This window comes from Rhizophagus irregularis, chromosome 11, assembly GCF_026210795.1.
Source record: "Rhizophagus irregularis chromosome 11, complete sequence".
In the NCBI taxonomy this organism is placed as follows: domain Eukaryota; kingdom Fungi; phylum Glomeromycota; class Glomeromycetes; order Glomerales; family Glomeraceae; genus Rhizophagus; species Rhizophagus irregularis.
The window spans coordinates 3775231-3800450 of record NC_089439.1 but is presented as its reverse complement, the minus strand read 5'-3'; the positions used below and the strand labels follow the sequence as shown (position 1 = coordinate 3800450).

The 25220-nt window shown below is 30.3% G+C and overlaps 9 protein-coding genes across 9 annotated transcripts; 3 read left to right on the top strand and 6 right to left on the bottom strand.

The window, feature by feature from the left end:
• Positions 1–4845: 4845 nt before the first annotated feature.
• On the bottom strand, positions 4846–5277 carry OCT59_003297 (uncharacterized protein; the record flags this gene model as incomplete). Its single annotated transcript, XM_066145527.1, has 1 exon — positions 4846–5277. One exon carries the CDS (start codon positions 5275–5277, stop codon positions 4846–4848), a length of 432 nt encoding a protein of 143 aa, XP_065996243.1.
• Positions 5278–5941: 664 nt separating this feature from the next.
• OCT59_003296 (uncharacterized protein) lies at positions 5942–6518 on the bottom strand (the record flags this gene model as incomplete). Its single annotated transcript, XM_025318456.2, has 3 exons — positions 5942–5961; positions 6128–6142; positions 6263–6518. The coding sequence occupies 3 exons, from the start codon at positions 6516–6518 to the stop codon at positions 5942–5944; spliced, it is 291 nt and encodes a 96-aa protein (XP_025176116.1).
• Positions 6519–7331: 813 nt separating this feature from the next.
• On the top strand, positions 7332–8209 carry OCT59_003295 (uncharacterized protein; the record flags this gene model as incomplete). Its single annotated transcript, XM_066145526.1, has 4 exons — positions 7332–7442; positions 7530–7599; positions 7666–7693; positions 7765–8209. 4 exons carry the CDS (start codon positions 7332–7334, stop codon positions 8207–8209), a joined length of 654 nt encoding a protein of 217 aa, XP_065996242.1.
• A 233-nt stretch (positions 8210–8442) lies between these two features.
• On the bottom strand, positions 8443–8967 carry OCT59_003294 (uncharacterized protein; the record flags this gene model as incomplete). Its single annotated transcript, XM_025311003.1, has 1 exon — positions 8443–8967. The coding sequence occupies one exon, from the start codon at positions 8965–8967 to the stop codon at positions 8443–8445; it is 525 nt and encodes a 174-aa protein (XP_025176114.1).
• Positions 8968–14138: 5171 nt separating this feature from the next.
• On the bottom strand, positions 14139–15021 carry OCT59_003293 (uncharacterized protein; the record flags this gene model as incomplete). The annotated part of the gene is made up of 4 exons (XM_066145525.1): positions 14139–14586; positions 14659–14686; positions 14753–14822; positions 14911–15021. 4 exons carry the CDS (start codon positions 15019–15021, stop codon positions 14139–14141), a joined length of 657 nt encoding a protein of 218 aa, XP_065996241.1.
• A 2641-nt stretch (positions 15022–17662) lies between these two features.
• Positions 17663–19038, bottom strand: OCT59_003292 (uncharacterized protein; the record flags this gene model as incomplete). Its single annotated transcript, XM_066145524.1, has 7 exons — positions 17663–17905; positions 17981–18024; positions 18105–18150; positions 18221–18409; positions 18475–18539; positions 18620–18856; positions 18963–19038. 7 exons carry the CDS (start codon positions 19036–19038, stop codon positions 17663–17665), a joined length of 900 nt encoding a protein of 299 aa, XP_065996240.1.
• A 3559-nt stretch (positions 19039–22597) lies between these two features.
• On the top strand, positions 22598–23576 carry OCT59_003291 (uncharacterized protein). Its single transcript, XM_025318453.2, has 3 exons — positions 22598–22947; positions 23023–23130; positions 23200–23576. Exons 1-3 carry the CDS (start codon positions 22803–22805, stop codon positions 23460–23462), a joined length of 516 nt encoding a protein of 171 aa, XP_025176108.1. The 5' UTR covers positions 22598–22802; the 3' UTR covers positions 23463–23576.
• A 120-nt stretch (positions 23577–23696) lies between these two features.
• OCT59_003290 (uncharacterized protein) lies at positions 23697–24264 on the top strand (the record flags this gene model as incomplete). Its single annotated transcript, XM_025332229.2, has 1 exon — positions 23697–24264. The coding sequence occupies exon 1, from the start codon at positions 23779–23781 to the stop codon at positions 24262–24264; it is 486 nt and encodes a 161-aa protein (XP_025176107.1). The 5' UTR covers positions 23697–23778.
• Positions 24000–25190, bottom strand: OCT59_003289 (uncharacterized protein). The gene is made up of 6 exons (XM_025309367.2): positions 25078–25190; positions 24993–24997; positions 24840–24898; positions 24678–24764; positions 24575–24598; positions 24000–24498 (listed from the first exon to the last, which is right to left on the bottom strand). Exons 1-6 carry the CDS (start codon positions 25176–25178, stop codon positions 24310–24312), a joined length of 465 nt encoding a protein of 154 aa, XP_025176106.1. The 5' UTR covers positions 25179–25190; the 3' UTR covers positions 24000–24309.
• Between the last annotated feature and the right edge of the window lie 30 nt (positions 25191–25220).

Below are 25220 nucleotides of genomic sequence, written 5' to 3'. Positions count from 1 at the left end.
CCTCTACTCGATAAATAATAAAAAGTGGACAATTTTGTCCATTTTGTAAACTCATGAATCATGTTAATTTAATCTTCGCAATTAAATATAACCAAATTTATTTATATACTAAAAAGTGAACAATTTTGTCTACTTATTTGCAAATTTGCGATAATGTAAATTATTTGTGAATTTGCGGATTATTTGCGGGTTTGCAGGTTTGCAGATTATTTGTGATACTATAAATTATTTGCGGATTTGCAGATTATTTGCAGTACTATAAATTATTTGCGGATTTGCAGATTATTTGCGGGTTCACAGATTATTTGCGGATTTGTGAATTATTTGTAAATTCGCAGATTACTAAGCACAATTGATTTCCAAAACCCACAATATTGCAGATTTTGGAAATCAATTGAGGACCCATCTTTACCTATAGATAATACATTTTACAATTTCACTAGGTAATCATACATACAGATTATATAGTGCAAAAAAAAACAAATTATATAATAACTGATAAATTATGTTTAGCTAAATGATATTAATCTTCAATTAAAAGCAATAGTCTATTTTTCAGAATCATTTAGTTAAACAATTGTGATTTTTGTTTTATTTCTCAATCTTAATGTAAGCTGATTAAGATGGTTTATAGATATAGTAAATTATTTTGTTCTGCATACCAAAATAAAATAAATATTTCGCTTATGATGTTTACTTTAGTAAATCCCAATAATTGATAAGAAGTTGGTGAAATCATTTTTTATCTGGCAGGTGAAATACAAGTTGACTCAAAATTTGGAGCACTTAACATAATATTTTTTACTATGGTTGCTTTAGATTGTGCATAAATTTCATAGCTAACTGTTAAATTCACATCATGATAATATGATACTAATGCCAACTATTCTTTTCTGAGTGTGGAGTAGATTGGGATAAAAGCTCCAGTTGGAGATATTTCATTTAAACCTCTTCTTATAATATGTATTGTTTATATTACCAGATTATAAATTCCCTTCTATCAATAGATTGGAGAATTTCTTTTCTTCTTGCATGTTCCTTTGAAATAGTATCTCCATTAATACAGCTCTTAAAGTGGTTATCTCAATAGAAATAAGCACTAAAACCATTTTCAGGTATGAAAATTAAGGAGTCACATAAACTATAGTATATATAACTTATTGGAAAATTGTGAACTTTACTATCACTTTCATATAACTTTCCATACATTCTAATATATCCATTCTTAGAAAAGATTCTGTTCTCTTTTAGTATTTTCCTAAATGGATCATGAATATAAGAACACCACATTTCTGGTGTTTCATGATCATGTCTTTTTGATAAAAGGCATATTGCATCACTTATTCTGTGATATTTTACAAAGTTTACATTACTAAGACTAACTGGAGTAAGCCCTATTATCAAAATCCATATTTATGTACAGCGCTTTTAGCTAAGCATTTAAACAATAAGATAGCAAATTATAGTGTTTTTAATACTTTATAATAATTTTACTGATTTATAAATTTATAGTGTTTTTAGCAATTTATAAGGACCTAAAAATATATATACAGGGTAGGGTACACAGATGCATCGCCATCATAGTAGAATTAGACAGAGTAAAGTTTTGATTTGCGTACAATTTTAGAATTTTTTATCTATAGTTAGGTCATCAAGATTGCATATTTTTTATCAAAATTTTTATATGTAAAAAATTAGTTTGCGTATTTTTGGCCTAAATTTGACTAATCTTATATATATATAATGGATCATTTTAACGCTCACCAGTGGTGAAATTCACCCAAGGTAAAGTTCACCTATATTACATAATTTATTAAAATTTAAATTGTTTTGTTTTGAAAAAAATAATAATTTTATTAATAAAAATATTTATATAAAATATATAGTTTAAATATAATAATATATTATACAATAATTTATAATTTAGTATTATTATAAAAAATGGATAAATCCTATAAGTATTAAGTAGATTTTATACTGCTAAACAACTTTCAATTAATAAAGGAAGTAAATTTCATTTGACTAAAGTGGTGAAATTACACTCTAAAGTTAGTAAATGGAAAAAAGAAAAATTCGAAAGTTAGTACCATGATGAAAAATGTAGATTTCTCCATATGTATTATACCTACACCCATGAAAATTAATATACAAGTAGTTTCGACCTTGCTGAACAATTTTCAATTAATTTAGTAAGTCGATTTCATTTGACTAAAGTGGTGAAATTACGCGCGGAAGTTAATAAACAAAAAAAAAATTTCAAAAGTTAGTACCGTTATGAAAAATGTAGATTTCTCCATATGTATTATACCTACACCCATGAAAATTAATATAAAAGTAGTTTCGACCTTGCTGAACAATTTTCAATTAATTTAGAAAGTCGATTTTATTTGACTAAAGTGATGAAATTACGCTCTAAAGTTAGTAAACAAAAAAAAGAAAAATTCGAAAGTTAGTACCATTATGAAAAATGTTGGTTTCTCCATATATATTATACCTACACCCATGAAAATTAATATACACGTAGTTTCGACCTTGCTGAACAATTTTCAATTAATTTAGAAAGTCGGTTTCATTTGGCTAAAGTAGTAAAATTACGCTCTGAAGTTAATAAATGAAAAAATAATTTTGAAAGTTAGTACCATTATGAAAAATATGGGTTTCTTTATATGTATTATACCTACACTTATAAAAAATAATATACAAGTAGTTTTGGCTCTGTTGAACAACTTTTAATTAATAAAAAAAATTGATTTCATTTGACTTAAGTAGTGAAATTACACTCTAAAGTTATTAAATAAAAAATATAAAACTTTAGGAGTTAAACAGTTAGTAGTGTTATAAAAACACAAATTTCTCTATAAATTTCATTTCTAATTTATGAAATTGAGTTGTATGGGTTTAATAGTATGTTTGGAAAAAAAAGTTACAGTTTAAAAAAATTCATAAAAAAATTTTTATTTACGTGTATGAAATTGTAAAACGTAATACAAACAAAATTAATATAAAACTAAAATTATCATATTACTGGTGAATTTCACCAGAGGTAAATTCACCCCTGGTGAATTAATTTTAAATTAACCACTGGTGAATATAAAATTAATCCATATATAATATATTTACTGTATGTACTTATTTAATTAACCGCATTGTAATATTTAGTATTAATTGAAAGAAATTTCTAAGGGTTAAAAAGTGAAAATATTATTAAAAAAATGGTAAATTCTATTTTTTCACATTAGTATTTGGTTTTATAAATAATATAGAAGCCATGATAAAATAATTAATAACTTAATGTCTGAAATTTTATTTGTGTATTTTTGTAGGATTTTCAATATAAGGTGTCAATTAGGGGATGGCCAGAAATGATGTAATTTAAATTTTAGGATTTTTGACCCCCACCCCTCCCTATGTCATCATTCATTTTAGGAAATGTAAAATTAAAACACAATTCTGACTAGAATTATATTAACTACAAGTGTCTAAAAATGGAAGGTGTGTAACATCATCATGGTCTTAACCCCCTCCCCTTAGGAAATGACGTCATTTCTGGCCATCCCCTTATGCGTACTACTCATATAAAAAGTCTCTGCGTACAGCTCATAGTAAAAAAATTTTTCGCCTATATATATATTTCTGGGTCCTGATTTATATCAAGTATATTATAATAAAATATCAGATTCATTTTTATTCGATTGTTCAAAAGAACTTCAGGTGTTTTTTGATTTGGTTAAATTAGATCCGATCACATTGAAAGTTGGCGTTGGTATTATATTACATAATTATTTACAAAACGTGTCAATGATTAATCAATAGTTATTGTAGTTATCAAAAATATCACGCGTTTTTAGATAATCTGTTAAAAGTTAGATTTATCTGATGTAAGCATGGGGATCAGCGTCAGGTTAAATTTAGCTATGTATATGAATATCTGATGTTAGAGTCCGGGCTCATCAAAATTGCGCAGAAGAAACGGCGCAGTACATTCGGGATAATCTACACTTTAAAATAAAAGTTCACTAATATACGTTTGAGAATACACGGGTGGACACCGTGTCCAAAATTGCGCAAATCACGTGTGCATGAGCAATTGTTCACGCCGATCACTTTGCCAAGAAAAAATTTTTGCGAAAATGCCATTCAAACGGCAAATCATAAACTTTATTTGTATGACGTAAAAAATGCTAAACTACGAGGCCGTCACGGTTACCCTATATCGTTACGTGCAGTATGTAGCTAAGAAAAAGTTCAATGATACAAGTAATGAAAGTAATGAATTTATGAAATATGTAAGATAATGTTTTCATGCAAAATAGTAAATAAAAAATGCTTTACTAATTATAATTATGTAAAATGTACCTATGATATCTATTTAGCCTAATTACAAACCCTTAATATTAATGTATTACACAGTAAATCCCCAAATTCTCAAACACGTTCTTCACAGCTTAATTTTCAAAACATATTGGAAAATGCGGGTATTAATCCAATCTGGTATGGTATTAGCTTCATTACTATCAGAGGTAACGATTTTTTGCACTTGATAATCGTCATATAGATGTTCCGGTACAACAAAATAATGGTAGATAAGATGATCTGCTGACTTGTCACCCAGTTTGTTATAAAGAATTTTCAAACCACTCATCTTAATGAGATTATGTTTTGCAAGAGTGAAAGATCCTATTAGGGGCAATAATTGAATCACATGATGGAAAATTCTTTTCCAACGGTTGACAATATTTTCCGTTCTCGATCAAATAAGTCCTTTTTTTAGTAAAAATTATTGCATTGTCTTGTTTAGGTAAATCAACTCTTTGCATTTGGATCATTATAATCTTTCTTATTATACTAATCTAAAGGACGAACATCAAAATTTCCTCCATTACGCAATATCTTGTGAGCCATATACTCATATACGATACCCAGGAGTGGATTACCTGTGCCCGCTTTAGTTTTTTCAAGAAGTCTTTCTCTTATACGTGCTTCATATTGCACAGTCACCTGTCTCCTCACATATTTAGATGCAAATTTTACAATTGTCTCTGTATAGGCTTCTTTATCATTTTTATCTAGCTGAATTTGTGAACCAGAAGAACTACTTATATTCTCTCTTTTGTCATAACCATCATCGTCGTCGTTGTTGTCATCATCATCATCGTCACCAGCTGGGAGGTTCACGCAGATATGGACGAGCATGTGACTAATTTTGTCACCTGCATCGAGTTCGCCAACATAATCAAAAATATCCATAGTGCACCCTGTAATTGCCTTATCAAGCATATCTTGATAAGTTGAATCATTAGCCCTTTGCAGTACAAACCGAGGGATACCCCCCACCTGTTGAACAGACGCTTAGCTAAATCCAAGGATACGATATTGTCATAGAGTTCTGACCTGCACTTAGTGATCTCTTGCAAACTCCATGTTGGCATAAACCGTACTGTAACTACTCCATCATACTTTGCAAAATTCCAATAGTGATCCTTCTTGGGCGAACAAATTAGAATTGTTTTAGCATTAACTTCTTTTGGTTCCTTGCCATCTACAATATACCAGACATCCAATCTTCTCAGGTATCTCTATATACCATTTATGTCACTAACAAGGGCTTTTCCTCCTTCAAAGATAATCGGTCTAGTTTCATTAAAGTTATCATATACAATAGTTGCATCTTGTAGTGCAAGTAAATAAAGTAAATAATATCCGAAGTAGGTTTTTCCAATACCCGGATTTCCGGTTATGCGCAGTTTGTCTATTTTAGTGTCAAAGACAACAGGCGTCAGATCGCGATAACATTTACGAATCAATAGAGTGGAAGATCCATTTCTTTTTCCCAAAAATCGAGTATCTTTAGATAGTTTAAGAAATTTATCACAAGATGCCTTCTTTATAGCTTGCCAAAATTTATTTAGAGATTCATAATCTATTTCATCCTGATCTGTTTTTACGCGTTTTGAGGAGGCTCTGTATAATAAAATGAATAAATATGGGGTACATAGAAGCGAATAAAAAAAATCAGCGTAAAATATTAGGCATGACACCACGCAGACGAGAATGAAAAAAATGGCTATCAAAAATCAAGCCAGGACGCGTTCATTCGCATTGACTAATTTTATTACGACACACTTACCAGCAACAAGTTGCACTACGATAACGCGAATGTGTTTTTTGGGCGGGTTTGACGATAAGAAGCAGGAAAGATAAGTAAGTATTCGGTATTATTGGCGAATATGACACGGTGTGAGCGAAAATGAAATTCACTTACCTCCTTTAATTTCATTAATCACCTTTTCAATATCTTTAACTGTTCCAGGAGGTATTTTAATACTCAAAAGATCATCTCGCGTCAGATCAAGAAAATTTGAACCCTTAACTTCATGTTTTACTGTGATAGTATTTGCGTGTTTATTAATATTATTAGTATCCTTCAGTCTCCTATTCAAATATTCGTTAAGTTGTTCACTATTAAATTTCTTTAATTCGTCAACCGTAATTAAGCCAGCTGCAACGTTAGACGACATGAAAGTATGAAAAGTGTAACAGGAATGGAGAAAAAATTTTGGGGGATATCCAGATTCCAGAAATCGATTATCGCACAGATTGTTCTGACTCATCAGTTGATCAGTTACGCAACTGACAGTCTTAAATATCCATACCTTTGAAACAGATATGACTACTCTATGACGAACAATTTCAATTTTGTTTAGGTCAAAATTCAATACAATTATTATTTTCTCCATAAAACTCATTTTTTATTATTTAAAGAAACTAAAACGTTATATATAGCTTCAATGATATAGTAATTGTTATCGGTCATGTTGTGGATAGTAAAGTTATCGAGACCTTTTTTGTGTATCTTATTGATTATTTTATAATAAAATTTTGTATATAACTAATTATAAAGTGACCAAAATTTGTGTATCGCTATTATAAAGTGATCAATAACATACGTGAAAAACTGAAAAATGTCCAGTGCTTACACAATAAAACTAATTATCTCATATATGTTGTTTTATTCTTTAGCAAGCTGCTTTAAGCTTATTTTGGCATTTTAAACATTTTTCTAAGGCAACAATTTTTTCATTTAGTACTTTTTCATATGACAATTAGTTTGACATTGTGATATAGTAAAAGGGGTAAAAGCAAATAAAACAATTTAACTAAAGCTTGATTGTTATACACAATGGGTATCTTGCAAATTTCGGTGGTTTGGCCCCCTTATTACGCGAGTTTTTACTATTAAAATAATAATATCAACGACATCACTGATGGAAATATTAATAGATAAATTAATTTTTTTATATAAATCTTTGACATCTTTTCTTTTTCCTAACATGTGTGTACAAAAAATCGTTGCGTTTTTTTCACTTTTAACACCACTTACTTGGTTTATATGGTTAACATATGTCGCAATTTTACCGATGTGTGCAATTCTAGGCTGGTTGGTCTGTATGGAGTGTTTTCACGCGCTTTGTTAACTTTTTTTCAATTCTTCTGTCACCTTCTAACTTTTTCAATTTCCAATTATCTAGGCTTTGCCCTTCGCTTTTTTCGCCATGATTATCGCTAACGTACTTGTACTATTCCGCTTAATAAAAAAAGGTGTGATATCGATAAATCATAAAATTATGTTATTATTTAACTGATCATACTGATAATCTTCAATAGCAATCTACAATACAAGCACAGACGATGGGTAAGTAGTATATTGCGGTAATGTTATTTATTCAATAAAGGGTTATTTTTCACTTTTTTATTGTTTCTTAGATTGTTCACACCTACTAGAGATGCGCTACAAGAAATATTTCCGCGAGCTTCTAGCCAACAAATCGCACGATATGAGAAAATAGTCAACCAAGCAGATGAGCTTGATCCAGTCCTGATAATTTCTCCGAATTTAAACTGGATAAACCAGTATGGAGAACAAGCTTATCACCTCGTGATGGATGGTTTCGCAACAGAAGGGCTTCAGAATGCCCGTAGGGATGAAAACTCACGATGCGTTTTTCATTTTCGAAACGGTCGTGAGCTTGTTGACGTGCGTGATGCTATACGCCAAAGACTCATTAATGCTTTCTACATCCCTCCTTCCCTCCAAGCCACTCATCCTCATGGCCAAACTGTCCCCGTCGGAACCGCGTGGATATTGACAAAGGTGGGGGCACGAGATAGTGATTTTTGGGAAGATGACAGTTTTTTTCTGACACTCTAAATCCTGAAACGTCAAAATCCTGATACTATTAGGAGTCTATTCTAACGATTAGTCAGTTTGTTTTAAATATTGCAGTTGTGATTGAACAATATCATTTGATGTCATTAAAATATTTACAATGTTTTAAAAATGATATTATTTTAATGCATGTACCATTTCATTTGTATAAAGGCTAAAAAATAAAGCGAGGAATATTAGAAAACTTTTTAAGATGTGATACGGAAAAATAATGGTCACAGGCGCAGTAAATTAAAAGATTTAGCCTGATATATCATTTCATTAACACTACTAGCACTACCAATACCGCTAAAAAAAATTTTGAAAAATTGTCTTGCCCTCTCCTTTCGTTTTCGAAGAATAGCCTCTTTCATTTGATCTTGTTCAGGAATATGCTCTCCAATTTTATCGTTAACTAAGGCATTAAAGCCTAGTTTTATTAAAACGATCACCATAATATATACAGTATCTTTTTCCAAAAGAATAATTCGACAATAATTTTTATGCACTATATATAAGCATTTAGAAAATTGAGACTTTCCCCGAGTACATGACGAAGTTTCTATACAATGAATACATGTAATCGTCGCTCCCGTTTCTATGCTAATAATATACACGATAATTTTTTCGAGCGATATGATTTTTTCTCTCAAGAGATTATCCGCACATGCCCTATTTCTTAATAATCCACTATTGTATCCAACACCTTTTTTACGCCACTTCGCAACATTCGATATTCCGCGAAGTTTTATCCAAAACATCTTAATGCTTAATGTAATTTACTGCCTTGCTAGTCTTGAGCTGTAGTGACTTATCTCGTACAATAATCAGAATAACCGCCATCTTCCCGCTTTCGTTTTCTCTTGACAAACCGATTACGTTTCGTTATGGTTTATCTTCAGCGACACAAATAAGGTTCCAGCTTCCTGGAACGAAAGTATGGGATGAGTATATTCTCGAAAAAAATTCCGGAAAAAACATCCATTACCTTGATTGCGAAGTCAACCAGTGCTTTCATCACCAAATACTTCGTATTCAGGGTTTTCAGGCCTCATGGTGAGTTCTTTCCCTGTAGAATCTCTTGTAATATTTATCGCAGTATAAAGAATTGTCACTACGTACTCATTGCATGAATTTCAAACTATCCACATCCAAAGATTCATAATTTTTTAACCTGACTAAAATTTCCACTCAAGCTCTTTTATGAGGAGAACGGGCGCTTCGGCTTTTCTTTGAGGGCCTGAACCTCTTTGCAAGTTTCATAGCTGATCCCAATTCCAACTCCAGCTTGAATTTCTCATATCAAGAAAGACTTGGCCATCGATTTTTTGCTTGCGAAGTATTCCCAAATCATCGTCGTCGAGCTTGAGGTTCTGCTCTTTCAAAAAAACGATAAGGGTCTCTGTATCCCAGTTCTCAACCAAGTAAGAGTCGTGTTCAGCAGACTTAGCGCTTTTTTAGAGATATTTGGCTCGGATAAAAAATGTGTTACGTTCGGAATGATCAAATAAAAAATATTTCTGGAAAAGCGGGCGTTAATACTTAATATACGATTTTATGTCGCACAGATATTTCGTAATCCACGTGACATTATCAAGAACAGTATCAATGCTTTATTTAATACAGAAATCTATTCTGTCAGGGGACGTACGACGACATGGTAATAGTCCGCTCGAGGTTCCTCATTAAAAAAGAGGAAATCAAGACCTGCGGTTGCATAAGCGTCTTGTCGGGAGCTAAAAAAAAATTACTTTTAAAATTATTATTAATATTTTTTTTATTTTAAAATTGAAATTTTTAATACTCCCGGAAGAATTTGATTCCTTTTTGTAAGTTGGGCAAAAATGCAAGAATTGTATAGTAAAGTGTGTGTTGCCGGAAGTATCAAGTTTGTCGTTAGCAAAGAAAGAGAGGAAGAAGTGGACGAAAGTTTTTCTTGTCATCTAGCAACAATATTTGCAAGAGAACAAGAAGTAGTACCGATAAATGTGTTGTTTATATTTCTAAAACCGGAATTTGGACAAACACGATGTTGAATATATCAACAAAATCAAGGAATATTTTATAAATATATCTAAAGATGCTCCCATACCGTTGAATACGGCATTTCTAAGAAGTGATGTGGGGGATTTATTCGGAACTATAATGAGATACTGTTCTACTAAGTTCGAATCTAGACTTAAAAAACTTAAGGATTATATAACTAAAATCAACATATTTTATCTTTCACAGAATTTGCGGATGTAATTGAAGTACGTGGTTACACCATGTCTAGCATTTGTGGTAGGTATTATAAAATAGTCAAAAATAATCCTGCAATTCCGAAGACATCTCAAAAAGGTAGGATCTTACTATTCAGCTTTGGTCGATACCACAGCATGCGCCTGTAATGAAAAGTACAAAAACCAATTTTCTAATATGGATGTGGTTATGTTGAAGCCCGTTAAGGTTCCTCGTCAACCCGTTTTTTCATGGGAGAGTGTTATTCGAAAGTTTGTTCGTGTTACCAGAGAGTATAAAAAATTCAAGAAAAGGTGTTTGAATGACCATGATACATTGGAAAAATTAAAGGAGATATATAGGACAGATGTAACGACAATCCACAATTGGACAACGAAAAAATTGAACAACACTTATATTTACATGTGGAAATGAACATATTGACCGATATTATAGACAAAAGAGATAAAAGACCAGTGTTTATAGCGGTATCTAAGCATTGTTGTTACTTATGAATTATATATCAAATTTGCACAAACCAAAGGATACTGTATCTTCACTTCTGGAACACACAATAAGTTGTATCATAGATGGGTACTTCCAGATATAAAGGATATCACCTTCAAAAACAATGCCCTGAAATATATGATAGCAGATCTTGATCGGATCATAAGGAAAGAATTACGCTGAACATTTTGATCATGTAATAGTTGATAATTTTATCAAAACCCTGGATATCTAGATCTTTGTATTTATACCATATATTTTTTATCAATAAAGATGCTTAATTAACAATTTTTTATTAAAATTGTATGGTCAATACATTTAAAAAAGTAAATTAACTAATTCCTATCCCGAAGGTAAATCGAGATGGAAGACAATCAGTTTGGTTATTTTACATATTGTTTGTTCCGATTGAAACAATTATCTGGCCACATAAATGCTATTGCTTAAAGAGCGTTGAGCTATCTCTAGCAGAACAATTGGTCCGATCTAGATATTGATTAGACTTGCAGCCACGAGTTATGCGAGTTGGCTGTGCTTGTGCCTTGTGCGACAGAAAAAAATCGAATACGCTAACTGCCACCTCTACCTTTTTTCTCATACAAACGAGAGGAATTGAAATGCTTTCTTGCAGGACCTACCCTATAAGTCAATATTAGCTTAAAACTGTATGTTATGAAGGGCTCGGGACTTCATAATTTCCGAGATCTTCAGTCGTAAAGCTACTTTGAGTCTTGCGAGAAAGATCGCTAAACTAAAAGGAATCAAAATTCCCGATTTCATGTACCTTCAAAGGTTTCTTGGCATCATATGATAACGATAAAACATCTTCCTTATCTTCGGCGTTCGGTCTTTATTCAGCGAGCTCCAGTATATAAAGCGTGAGGGGACTGGTAGAAGTTCAGCCAACCTTCCCGCGAAAAAATAAGGTGCGTATATGTAAGAAGTTATGATTTCATGCGAATAATTTCTCACTAAGGGCCATGCATTCAGGAAAGCAAGATGTCCGATATTACTCTCAACTGTCTTATTATTCCTTGTGGACAACTTCATAGTCTTACAATCGATAAAGCTACGCAAAGAGTTACATTTGGCAGGAGTCAAGTAAATTGAATAATCTAAGGCAAGTTTCCTAGAGCTACAAAATTAAATAAAATATATTCTAAATCATCATAATCTGTAACTTTAAATTTCTTAATAATTCCTAAATCAATATATTTTTCAATTATTTCCAAATTATTATCATTTTGTTGATAATGTCACGTGATTACGCGATGTCTGTGCGACATAAAATCGTATATTAACGCCCGCTTTTCCAGAAATATTTTTTCGGTCAATCACTCCGAACGTAACACATTTTTTATCCGAGCCAAATATCCCTAAAAAAGCGTTTTGTCTACCTCAACGGTTGAGAACTGGGATACAGAGACCCTTATCGATTTTTGAAAGAGCAGAACCTCAAGCTTGACGATGACTTGGGAATACTTCGCAAGCGAAAAAATCGATGGCCAATATGAGAAAGGATGATTTTATTCAAGCTGGGTTGGAATTGGGACCAGCCATGAAACTTGCAAAAGAGGTTTAGGTCCTCAAAGAAAAGCCGAAGCGCCCGTTCTCCTCATAAAAGAGTTTGAGTGGAAATTTTAGTCGTTAAAAAATTATGGGTCTTTGGATGTGAAATAGTTTGGAATTCATGCAATGAGTTTCAATTCAATATTATTCAATTTTTCAATTCAATTTAAAATTTTCAATTTAAAAATTAATTATGTCAATTGTGTCCTAAACTACATATATCATGGTATCCTTCACCACCATCTATATTCTCTATTATGACCATCAGATCCTTTGCAAGAGTGACTCCAGAGCACTTAGAAGACCAACTACTATATCTTCAAGACAGTGAATTTGAACCTGATGATTTATATTCAGATACCTTAACAAAGGCTCCACTTTCAAAGATATAACCTTGGGGTGGGTTCTCGTATGATGGGCCCCAGTCATCTATTTGCAACCCTTTAAAGCCGTCCGGTCAGCCCTCATAAACCTTCGCACGTTGCTTTCGCGGTGTGCAGTCAAGGATTATGACCTTCCAATATCTACCATCATTTATCATACGTCGTGACAATTCTTTATACTGCGATAAATATTACAAGAGATACTACAGGGAAAGAACTCATCATGAGGTCTGAATACGAAGTATTTGGTGATGAAAGCACGGGATGGGTTGACTTCGCAACGAGAATAATATACTCATATCATAGTTTCGTTCCAGGAAGCTGAAACCTTATTTGTGTCGCTGAAGATAAACCATAGCGAAACGTAGTCGGTTTGTCAAGAGAAAACAAAAGCGGGAAGATGACGGTTATTCTGATTACTGTATGGGATAGTCACTACAGCTCGAAACTAGCAAGGCGATAAATTACATTAAGCATCAAGATGCATGTGCGGATAATCTCCTGAGAGAAAAAGTCATATCGCTCGAAAAAATTATCATGTATATTATTAGCATAGAAACGGGAGCGACGACTACATGTATTCATTGTATAGAAACTTCGTCATGTACTCGGGGAAGTCTCGATTTTCTAAATGGTTATATTTAGTGCATAAAAATTATTGTCGATTTGGAAAAGGATACTGTATATATTATAGTTTGATCATTTTAATAAAACTAGGCTTTAATGCCTTAGTTAACGATAAAATTGGAGAGCATATTCCTGAGCAAGATCAAATGAAAGAGGCTATTCTTCGAAAACGAAAGGAGAGGGCAAGACAATTTTTCAGAATTTGGTTGATTCATTCGATCAATATTACCAACTTACATTCACTGATGAGTTTTGGTTAAAAAACGCATTGAGATAGATGGTAAATACGATTTAAATTTAGATCGTACTCCAGTATTGTCAATTGTTACCGAAAATAGTGTTTTTTAGTGCTAGTAGTGTTAATGAAATGATATATCAGGCTAAATCTTTTAATTTACTGCGCCTGTGACCAAATTGACCATTATTTTTCCGTATCACATCATAAGGATTGTATTAAAAAGTTTTCTAATATTCCTCGCTTTTATTTTTTAGCCTTTATATAAATGAATGGTACATGCATCATTTTTTAAAACATTGGAAATATTTTAATGACATCAAATATTGTTCAATCTCAACTGCAATATTTAAACAAACTGACTAATCGCTTGAATAGACTTCTAATAGTATCATTGATGAACATGAAAAAAAGTATCATCTTCCCAAAAATCACTTTCTCGTACTCCCACCTTTGTCAATATCCACGCGGATCCAACGGGGACAGCTTGGCCATGAGGATGAGAAGCTTGAAGGGCGGGAGGGATGTAAAAAGTATTAATGAGTCTTTGGCGAATGGCATTACGCACGTCAGTAAGCTCACGACCGTTTCGAAAATGGAAAACGCATCGTGAGTTTTCATCCCTACGGGCATTCTGAAGCCCTTCTGTTGCGAAACAATCCATCACGAGGTGATAAGCTTGTTCTCCATACTGGTTTATCCAGTTTAAATTCGGAGAAATTATCAGGAATGGATCAAATTCATCTGCTTGACTGACTATTTTCTCATATCGTGCGATTTGTTTGCCAGAAGCTCGCGGAAATATTTCTTGTAGCGCATCTCTAGTAGGTGTGAACAATCTAAGAAAACAATAAAAAAGTGAAAAATAATCCTTTGTTGAATAAATAACATTACCGCAATATACTACTTACCCATCGTCTGTGCTTGTATTGTAGATTGCTACTGAAGATTATCAGTATGATCAGTTAAATAATAACATAATTTTATGATTTATCGATATCACACCTTTTTTTATTAAGCGGAATAGTACAAGTACGTTAGCGATAATCATGGCGAAAAAAGCGAAGGGCAAAGCCTAGATAATTGGAAATTGAAAAAGTTAAGAAGGTGACAGAAGAATTGAAAAAAGTTGACAAAGCGCGTGATAAACACTCCATACAGACCAACCGGCCTAGAATTGCGCACATTGGTAAAATTGCGACATATGTTAACCATGTAAACCAAATAAATGGTGTTAAAAGTGAAAAAAACGCAACGATTTTTTGTGTACACATTTTTTGAAAAATAATGGATGTAAGGAAAAAGAAAAGATGATAAATATTTATATAAAAAAATTAATTTATCTATTAATATTATTGTGATGTCGTTGATATTATTATTTAAATATATCTTGTAACAATACCCTAATTATTTTATAAGTTTCTATTAATAGTAAAATTCGCGTAATGGGGGGCCAAACCTCCGAAATTTCAAGATACCCATTGTGTATATCAATCAAGCTTTATTGAAAAAGTTCTAAATAAAAAAAGTGTTGCCTTAGAAAAATTTTTAAATGCCAAAATAAGCTTGCTTATGAATAAAACAACAGAAGTTTTATTGTATATGTTCTATGTATGTTAATGATCACTTTATAATAGATACACCTGTTATCATCTACATGACCGATAACTGAAGCTATATATAATTTTTAGTTTCTTTAAATAATAAAGAAATGATAAATCTTTGTGTTGAATTTTGACCTTATATTAGTAAACAAAGAAAGTTATGAAATTGAAATTGTTTGTCATATAGTAGTTATATCTGTTTCAGAGGTACGGTTAATATATATACAGGACCCCGGACATCTCTAAATCAACTCATATCGGTGATTTTGAGGTCTAATTGAAACCTTTATAAAAAATTAAAATCAGTTTTTTTTGCAATTTTCTCAGTATCTAGTTGCTCCGATTTCAAATAAAAAAAAGTTTATCCAAGTCGGATCACTAGATGCTGAGATAATTGCAAAAAAACGAAAAATAAAAAAAGAGCAAATTGGGTCAATTTTGGAAAAAGTCAGTTATAAGTTCTATACTAGATGTTCGGGTGTGAAAAAAAAGTGGGCATGTATTCTGTCGCACAAACAAAGCCAACACCGCGGGTGACTTGTGGCCGCAGGTCAGATTCTAGAGCTCCGAGCCTGGCGGCATATTTTTCATATAACGCTTTCATCGGAAGAATCACTTTCATCGGACGAATCAGATGAACTATCTATGAGTTCATCATAACCTTCTTTGAAAGCTTTCTGAGAATTGTTATTTGATATGTAACTATGTAACCCGGCAAAATTAATCTGGCTATCATTACTCATATTTTGATTTGTAATAGTTACGTGTCACGATGATATAACTTTTTCTATATATACTGTACATTGACAAATCATGAACCAGAATATGCCATTGTCCAAACAAAAAAACATCATATTCATTATTTCACTTTTCAGTTTGGAAATTATCACATGATTACACCTATAAAGAAGAAACTTCTTGGGTATTCATTTTAACTATGGATCGATCTTTTGATTTTAAAAAGTGGTCCTCAGCTCTCGAAGAGTCATACTTAGAATTTATTTGGCAAAAAAATAAAAAGTGTCAAAAGAGTTTTGATCGCATATAAAAAATCGTGATTCTAGTGCACAACGGTGTCAGAATAATTTTTATCCTGAGACTGAGAGAATAATTACCCAACAGAAATTATCATATAACGACAAACTACTAGTTCATGTAGTTATAAATCCAAGAACTAATCCCTGGACGATATACTTGGTTCGACAAGACAATATTGGAATAAAATGTTTTTTGAAATCAGTTTTGAAGAGGATAGCACTTCCGCACCACATAATGTTATCAGGCCGTTCAGAAATACAAACACGTGTTGAGTAGTCTTTGCTGAGACTCTTAATCATCTAATTTGGGATTTCTTCATATTTATTTTTTTTGCATGCTTGTTCTAACTTTTATAATTTTCAGCTTAGAAAACAGGCAAACTTAACCAAGAACATAAATTCAGCCTCGAAAACTTTACGGATTGGTAAATAGCTATTTGAATTTTGTTGTATATTTAAGGTTCATGATTTTTATGTACTGATGATGCATACCGGTTTGACTCCACAATAAGGCCTGATATAGTTTTCAGATATTATGAGGATACCGATAATTTTGCAATTTATTTTGCAAAAACGACCCCTGATCTTATACCCGTGATGAAAAGATAGTTTCAATTGACATAGATGACACTACAGTGTCATATGTTCGATGTGAGAGAGATAATAGATGGAAAACCGCCTCTTACACTTAATCCTATTTATTATGAAGATTCGGATACACTGAAAATTTATTTCGTTGATTATATGTCGCCTACAAGCACATTACAAAACAATTATGTGGAAACCAAATTGAGGATGTCAAAGTGGAACGGGATAATAAGGGTCGAATTATTTGTATTTTGTTTTGTAATGCCAAAATGAGAATAGCAAAACCAATATCTAAAGAAGAAAGGGACGAGTCTGTTGGTGACGTACAGTAATTTTGATCGTCGCTCATGTGATTCGATTTTTACATTTTACTGCGCCAAGACTGCGCTAAGAGACTGCGAGACTGCGCCAAGGACTACTCCAAAATGGCCAACATTGCGACATTCATCTGGAATTAGAACAGGATTTTTCAATTTCTACTGAAAAAAATCACGTGGATTTTCGTTACATTTTTTACAGGAAAGTCCGCACTCTGCACCAAGAAAGACTACGCCAAAAAAATGATGAAAAAATGCCAAATTTTATTGAATTAAATAGATTATATTAAATAATAAATCTTTAACATGTATAATGTGTGTCTATAAATTACAATATTTGTTCTATTTACTTTTTTTTCTAATTTTTTTTTATCTTTTTAAAGATCTTAAGGATCTAAAAGAAGAAGAAAATGAGGAATAAGATGAACAATAAGATACTTTAGATTTTAGTAATTTATCAGAATAATCCCAAAGTTTTTTTGCTAAAGCTTCATTTAGTGCTTTATCACTTGGTTTAACTTCTTTACAATTTTCATAATAACTATAACCTAAGTTACGTTTACTTATTGAAAAAGTTGGAATTAAAATCTGTAAAGCACCATAATCGGGTGACTTAGCAAATAACATAAAGAAATTATGAAATAATTTCTTTTTAAATTTTCTATTTTTGTTGTACAGATGAGACACCTTTGATTTTATCAACCCCGGATGAATTGCAAGTGACGATACATCTGTTAATTAAGGAATAATATGTTGTTAAATGCTCTCAACAAAAATAGAGGAGGAGAAAATAACGGAGAGAATAACTTACTGGTGCCTTTCAATTTTCTATTCAGTTCATTACTAAAAATTACTCCCTAAAAATAATGCACATGTTATTATAAATTCAATATTGAAAAAAATAAATCAATTTTTGAAATTACTTACCATTAATTTGGTGTTCACATAAATATGACAAGCAGATTTATGGCCACTGAAATTTTCAAAATCAATCGTACCTAATCTGTGTTCTTTTGAATTGGTATTAATAATTTTACAAGGGAATTCAGGTGATGCAGATTTCTTCAAAGTGTCCAATAACAAATTCGTTAAAAGAAATTGAGATAAATAATTAACCTATGAATTGGAGAGAAAATGGTAAATAATTTTTTTTTTTTTTAAAGCATATAACAATTATTTACCTGAAAAGTCACTTCAAAATTATTCTTAGTATTCTTAATTTTCATTAATTCCATTGGAGCGGAACCTAATGACTCAAAAATATAATAATGTAATTTAGTTTGGTTATAAATAAAAAAAAAAATGGTTTCGACCAAATTAGCATACCAGCATTATTAAATAATAAATGTAATTCACCGACTTCTTTAATAAATTTTTCAGCGAATGATTTAACGCTTTTCAAATCGGCAAGATCCATATCCCATACTTCAACGTTATTACTATGTCCATTTCTTGTTTCAATAAATTCTAATGTTGCTTCTCCTTTGGCTCGATTTCTTACTGCTAAGATTAATTTTTTTGGGTTATAAGATGCGATAAAAGCTGCTAAACTTCTTCCTACACCTAATATTATTAAAGGAAGAAGAAAGAAAGAATGTTATTAATGGAAACAAAAAAAAAAAAAATTTTAATCAGAATTTTTCTAAAAAGAAAAAGAGAGGTCTTATACCGGTAGTTGCTCCTGTGATAATAACTGTTTTCCCAGTTAAATCAGGTTTTTCGTATTTAGTTTGTTTAGAGCCCATCAGAGAAAGATTTAAAAAGTTAAATTATCTTTTAACAAAAGAAAAAAATCAAATTTCAAATTTTGTAAAAAAATCAAGTTACAATTTTAAGTTTTTTTTTTCTCCTGTTAAAAAAAACCAACTTTGGTATAAATATATATTTATGGATACGTGAAATCCGATTAAGATTTGGCCAAGTTTAAGTTACACAATATATTTTATTTTTTTGTAAATCGCATTATTTCATTTATTTATATTATTTAGTTAAGAGTGAATAACAATGTTGCGTGCAGGACATTTTTCTTTTGACGCAGAGAAATCCTATGCATATAATATAAATAGAAATTTAAATATACATTAAAAAAACGATAAAGGACAATTAATTTTTTTTTGTTTTTTAAAAAGTTTTATTTTTTGGACTTCAAACGAAATAAAAACGGATTAGAGCGAGCGATTGTCCTGATTTGTAGCATAAACAAAAAGAAAATTTCCATTGAAAAGTATTTTCTGCACTAACCTTATTTACTGTAATCGATAAGCGATCAATTTTATACTTATCAGCCTTAGTATGATAAGTCAATATAAAAAAGGACTAGTGAACGTGTTATCACGATTTATCACGATTTTTGAACTGAGTTAGTACTACCAAAAAAGTTATTGGTTCATATATTAAATCAGTTGAACATCGTTATTGGTCATAACTCGTCATTCATCGCTGCTGTAAATCAGGGGAGTTTGTAATCTTTTTTTTTTTTAAAAAAAAACAACCATAAATAATCACATAATGATCTCTATTGACTATTATTTCTTTGTTTTCATTCATTTCGGAATTTTCAAATTTTCAAACGATTAAGTTTGTTCTAGATTTCTTAGGATGATAATCATTGCTAAAAAATCTTCAGATACACAGCATAATAAATTAACTATAAAAAGTAATACTCGCAGTTATTATTGAACCATTCCCCAAAAATTGTAATTATCAAAGTAAAAATGGTAGTTATATAAAAATCTACATTAAGGACATTTTCGGGATAACGGAGGATGGCTGCCACCTGGCGTTTTTTTTAACATCTTGATTACCTAAAGATCCTCCTTTGATTTTTAGGGAAATCTAGGAAACACAAATTAATTACCCATTATTAGAAGAAAATCATCATGATGATATATTATACATACAGTATATACATATATAGATATATAGTCTATAATCCGCATGCATTTAAAATTAGTCTAACAAAATTTTGATAATCACACAGTAGAAAGTCTGGACTGAAACAACCTTATCTTATAATTCAAATTCTTTTCCTAATCATATAAAACGTTACATTATAAAAACATAATAAATTAATTTTATTTGATTGAATAAAAAAAAAAATTTGATACAATTGATAATTTTATAATTTTATGGAACTATGGGTAATAAAAAAAATATGTGTATAAGGGTAAAATAAAAAGGGGGCAACATGTGTTGAATCAAAGCTAAACAAGGCGATGAGTATCAAAGAGAAGCGAAGTAAGGCAAAAATCTAATATTAAATATAAACTCTATTAACACATTTCCAAATAACCTTAAACAATCAAGTTGGAACAGATTTGTAGAATTCTTTATCAGTATTTAAATGAAAATGGTTTATGTTTTTACAATTTACAAAGATTAAATTGTAAATTTTGTTCCTCAATCTCCTTCATACCAGTCTCTAGCAGCTTTCCATTGGTAGCAAGAGCGGTTTCAAAAAGTCTACACCGCTCATAAGGGTCTTCATCGTCTCGTCCATGGAAGGTTGGGTTCTAATAAATTTTTTTTATAAATAGAATCTTCTTTAATAAAAAGTTGCACCATAACTCTAATCCAATATGAGGTCTTATACCAATTTTATTTGGACGAATAGAAAAATATGCGTATAATGGTAAAATAATAAAATGATCAATGTTATGGAAACTAGCCGCCGAGCTTGATGTATCAAAAGGACCATTTGAGACTTCTCCAATTAAAAAGTCAACATCAATATTTGAACAATTAAAGTAATAAGTTACATAAATATCATTTTTTTTGGTAACGCCTCTGCTTGCACTTGATTTATTTGAAATATTATTCCTGAAATAAAGTATATATATATATATTACTTTTAAGAGAAGCAAAGTAGGTAGAAATTTAATATTAAATATGAGCTCTATTAATATATAGGAACAATGCAGCGCAAAAAAGCTAATGCATTGCATACAACACATAATTAACTTTAATATTGTCAATATTTTTAATTACTGGTAGAATAATGTAAGGGATAAATAATATCTATTGATGGAAACAATAATATTTTGGTGTATTAAAATATTGCAAGAGAAATTTTTTTTGAATTTAGTTTACCTGTTACTGTATGTACATTATATATGCGCTGATGCCCGATAGCCTAATTTCGATTGTGTTACATGATCATCTTTTGCGGACATAAAAAAGAACTTTTTATTTTTGAAATAAAGAATATACTTATACTATCTATAAACTCAAATAAACAGCGCGAAGTTAGATGGGTTAGACTTTAGATGGGTTTATGGTATAAAAGAGGTTTTCATGTTACTTTTATATTAAATATAATAAGTAACAATTTTTTATTTGTTTTTAAAAAGTTTTTTAGCGGGTAATAAAGTTGTAAAAAGTGTAAAAGCTTAGAATCTAAAGCAAAACTTGGTATGATTTTATTTGTTTATTTATCTATTATTTATTTTATATCATAATTTAAAGAATTTTAAGTAATAATAAAGTTTTATTTTAAACTTAGGCAAATTTTTATTTATTCAAAATCTGATGGTGGAAAACTTATGTGATTTTTATAACTCCTTGTCAATAAAGATGATTATTTTAATATCATTAGAATCACCTTATTTAAAGCTTTTATTTTGATATAATTTCACTTTATTTGAATCATAAGCTACAGAAAAAAAAATTTTTTTTTGAGATAATAAAAATATATTACAAAAAATTAATAATTTAACTAATATAAATTTTATTTCTATGAAAATATTATAATTGGATTCTGCTCAAATAGAGCCTTCGATTAATCATAATTTTGTTTGATTTAAATAATAGGATGTCAAAATATACGAGTTTTTTAAAATTTCACGCTTATTACAAATATTTATGCACGTGATATGCACGTGATATATTATCCATCCTTTATCATTAACTAAAGGACGATGATATATATATGTAATTTGTTAAGAAAAATCGGATATTATGTAATAAAACCGATAAAAAGGTGCAATTCATCCAAAAGTAAATTATTTGATCAAAGAAACTTTTTGACCTGCATTAATAATAATACGATCAGGAAATTTGTCGTTATGAATACCGTATATGGCAATTTTAGTTACGAATTTAACAGATAACTTCGTCATTCATATTATTAATAATTATAATTATAAATCTTAAAATTATACTATAAATGTTTAACCATTTTTTGCCATTTTATTAATAATTTTTGTGTAGATGTTGATCCATATTACATTTGATATATGAATTTATCATATGAAATCACGAGAACTTCTCTTATATCCAATCGTATAGTATCATCTCGAAAGTTTTAGCGTGTAAACTGTGAGAGCATACTAATTCAAATATGTCATAACTTAAGAATATAATTAATTAATTTTATCAAGAAATTAATTACAAATTATGAAGTAATATATGATATCATAAGAATTTTTTTAGGATATAAAAAAGCTAAAGTCTTTCGAACTCTTGATAAAAAAAAATTTCGAAAAACAAATCCGAGTAACAAAAAAAAAAAATGTCTACGCCTAAGATCAAAGTTGGTGATTGTATTCCCGATAATATATATTTCGGTGTATTTAATGAAGGTGATGAACAGCCTCATAAAATTACTTCTGGTGAAGTTTTCAAGGGGAAGAAAGTTGTTCTCTTTGGAATTCCTGGTACATATTTTATTTTAACTCTTCCATTTTTTTTGATATTTATCAATTATTAATCAGTTTCGTTTTGATAATTAGGTGCCTACACTTCTATTTGTAGTTCAAAGCACTTGCCTCAATTCGTTGATAAATCAGAGGAATTGAAAGCAAAGGGAGTTGACAAAATCGCATGCACCGCGGTAAATGGTAGGTTACCACTTTTTTTTTTAAAAAAAAAACAAAAATATTCGATTTTAATTGATCTTTTATTTTTAGATCCTTATGTTTTGCGAGAATGGGCAGCAAGTCATAATACTGGTAATAAGATCCTCATGTTGGGAGATGGAGAAGCAGCATTTCATGGTAGATTAGGTCTTCTTCAAAAATTACCTTTTGCTGGTGAACGTGGATTACGTTTTTCGATGTATGTCGATGATGGTATCGTTAAAGTATTAAACATTGAAGAACCAGGTCCAACCAGTTACAAAATTAGTGGTCCTGAACATATGTTGAAAGATTTAAGTAATTTGGGATTGTAAATGGGGCTGTAAATAACCATTTGTTTTAGTTTTTTTTTTGGTTTTCCTTTTTTTAATCAAAATTAATCTATATAAAATAAAGTTCATCATTTAAAAGAATATCTATTTCGTCATAAATTATGCAATGTGATTATAAATCAACTAGTAAAATTAGTAAATTAGTAAAATTAATATCGGTTACACGATACAAAAAAAAATCTATAAAATCCTCAAAATATTTTACGTGTGAAAAATAAACTTGAAAGCTTATTTCCGATTTTTTTTTTAAAAAAAAAAATAGATAAAACAGGTTGCGAAAAAAAGAGAAAAAAGAAAAATGGTTCCTGGTACAAAAACGTCTTCAGAAGAACAGACTGCGTCACATTTAAGAGCAAAACCAACATTAACAACATTACCTCCGGAACTTTACGATTTAATATTCATAAACTGTAATTTAATAGATTTACATTTCAAACTTCGATATGCATGTAAATTATTTTATAATTTAATTCCACCATTCATTCTTTATCAATTTCGTACATCTCTTTTATCGCATCCTTCATTACAAAATTATCATCAAGAAGTTTTTATTGCCAAAGATATTTTAAACATTAAATTAACATCAAAAATTCCTCCCTTCGAAATTTTTCCTTGGACAATTCAAATGAAATTATGTAAAAGTTTTGATAAAGTTGTTGGTATGATCGTTAAAGTTGTTAAACATTTTGAAAAAATTAATAATAAAAAAGTTAATACGGAAATTAATAATAACGAGAAAGGTGACATGAAAATTTCGAAGAAATGGACCTGGATCAATTGTTAAATTTAAGTATCATAGACATTAGAAATCATTAATCATTATCCAAAATTATTTTTCATTATTATTATTAAAAAATTGTCTTAAAAATTCAGCTTCTTTTGCCATCTCTTCAATACTTCGAGGAGGGCGTTCTTCATCATCGACCCTGTTAGATTTATCAATTTCTTTGTGAATACCATCGTTTGTGAACCAATCTCCAACTTTTCTTGGAATTATATGTAGATGACAATGTGGTACCTGATTATTATATTAAATAATGATTAGTAACGAAAATAATATAACCCATCGAAAATATATATATAGAAAACAATACTGTTTGTCCTGCTTCGGGTCCGTCCTTTATTTTTAAAGTTGTTATAATTATAATGTTAAAATCAGTATTTGAAAATTCTTTTCTTTTTCTATATTCTAATTACCTGAATCACAAAAGTTAATGAAGTTCCTTGATATTCTCTTTCGATAACTTTACCAACTTTTTGCGCACTTAAAAATAAATCACTTATCTAAAATCAAATAAAAAATCAAATAAAAAATAGTGCATGAATTTTTATTCATCATGTAATTCTTTTCATTCTTACTTCATCGGAGTTCAAATCAATATATCTTTGAACTACACGAAATGGTGTTAATAAAACATCTAAAATATTTTTGAATCATTAAGATATAAATATATGGTCCGTTCAGAAATATCACACTTAATCCTATTTATTTTACTTAATCTTAAAGGATACGGCCACTAATAGCATTATTAATAAAAAATGAAATTTATAAGAGACGGTATATAATAAAAGTATATTTTAATAAATAGTTACTTACGCAATAACTGGTTTTAAGTTAACAAATCCAAAACATTGTTTAGAAAGAAAAAATACTTGACTTGATGGAAGTATATGTGGTCCAAACTTATATGTCGCCATTTCAAATAAATTGTTTGTCAATCTCGAGAATTAAACGGTTTA

Excerpts from the sequence above, each read along its gene's own strand:
- OCT59_003289 (XM_025309367.2), bottom strand. The coding sequence starts at position 25,178 with ATGGCGACATATAAGTTTGGACCACATATACTTCCATCAAGTCAAGTA. Across the intron at positions 24,765-24,839 it reads TTGATTTGAACTCCGATGAA|ATAAGTGATTTATTTTTAAG; the intron begins GTAAGAATGAAA and ends ATTTGATTTTAG. Across the intron at positions 24,599-24,677 it reads CATTAACTTTTGTGATTCAG|GACGGACCCGAAGCAGGACA; the intron begins GTAATTAGAATA and ends TTAAAAATAAAG.
- OCT59_003291 (XM_025318453.2), top strand. The coding sequence starts at position 22,803 with ATGTCTACGCCTAAGATCAAAGTTGGTGATTGTATTCCCGATAATATA. Across the intron at positions 22,948-23,022 it reads TGTTCTCTTTGGAATTCCTG|GTGCCTACACTTCTATTTGT; the intron begins GTACATATTTTA and ends TTTGATAATTAG. Across the intron at positions 23,131-23,199 it reads CGCATGCACCGCGGTAAATG|ATCCTTATGTTTTGCGAGAA; the intron begins GTAGGTTACCAC and ends TTTTATTTTTAG.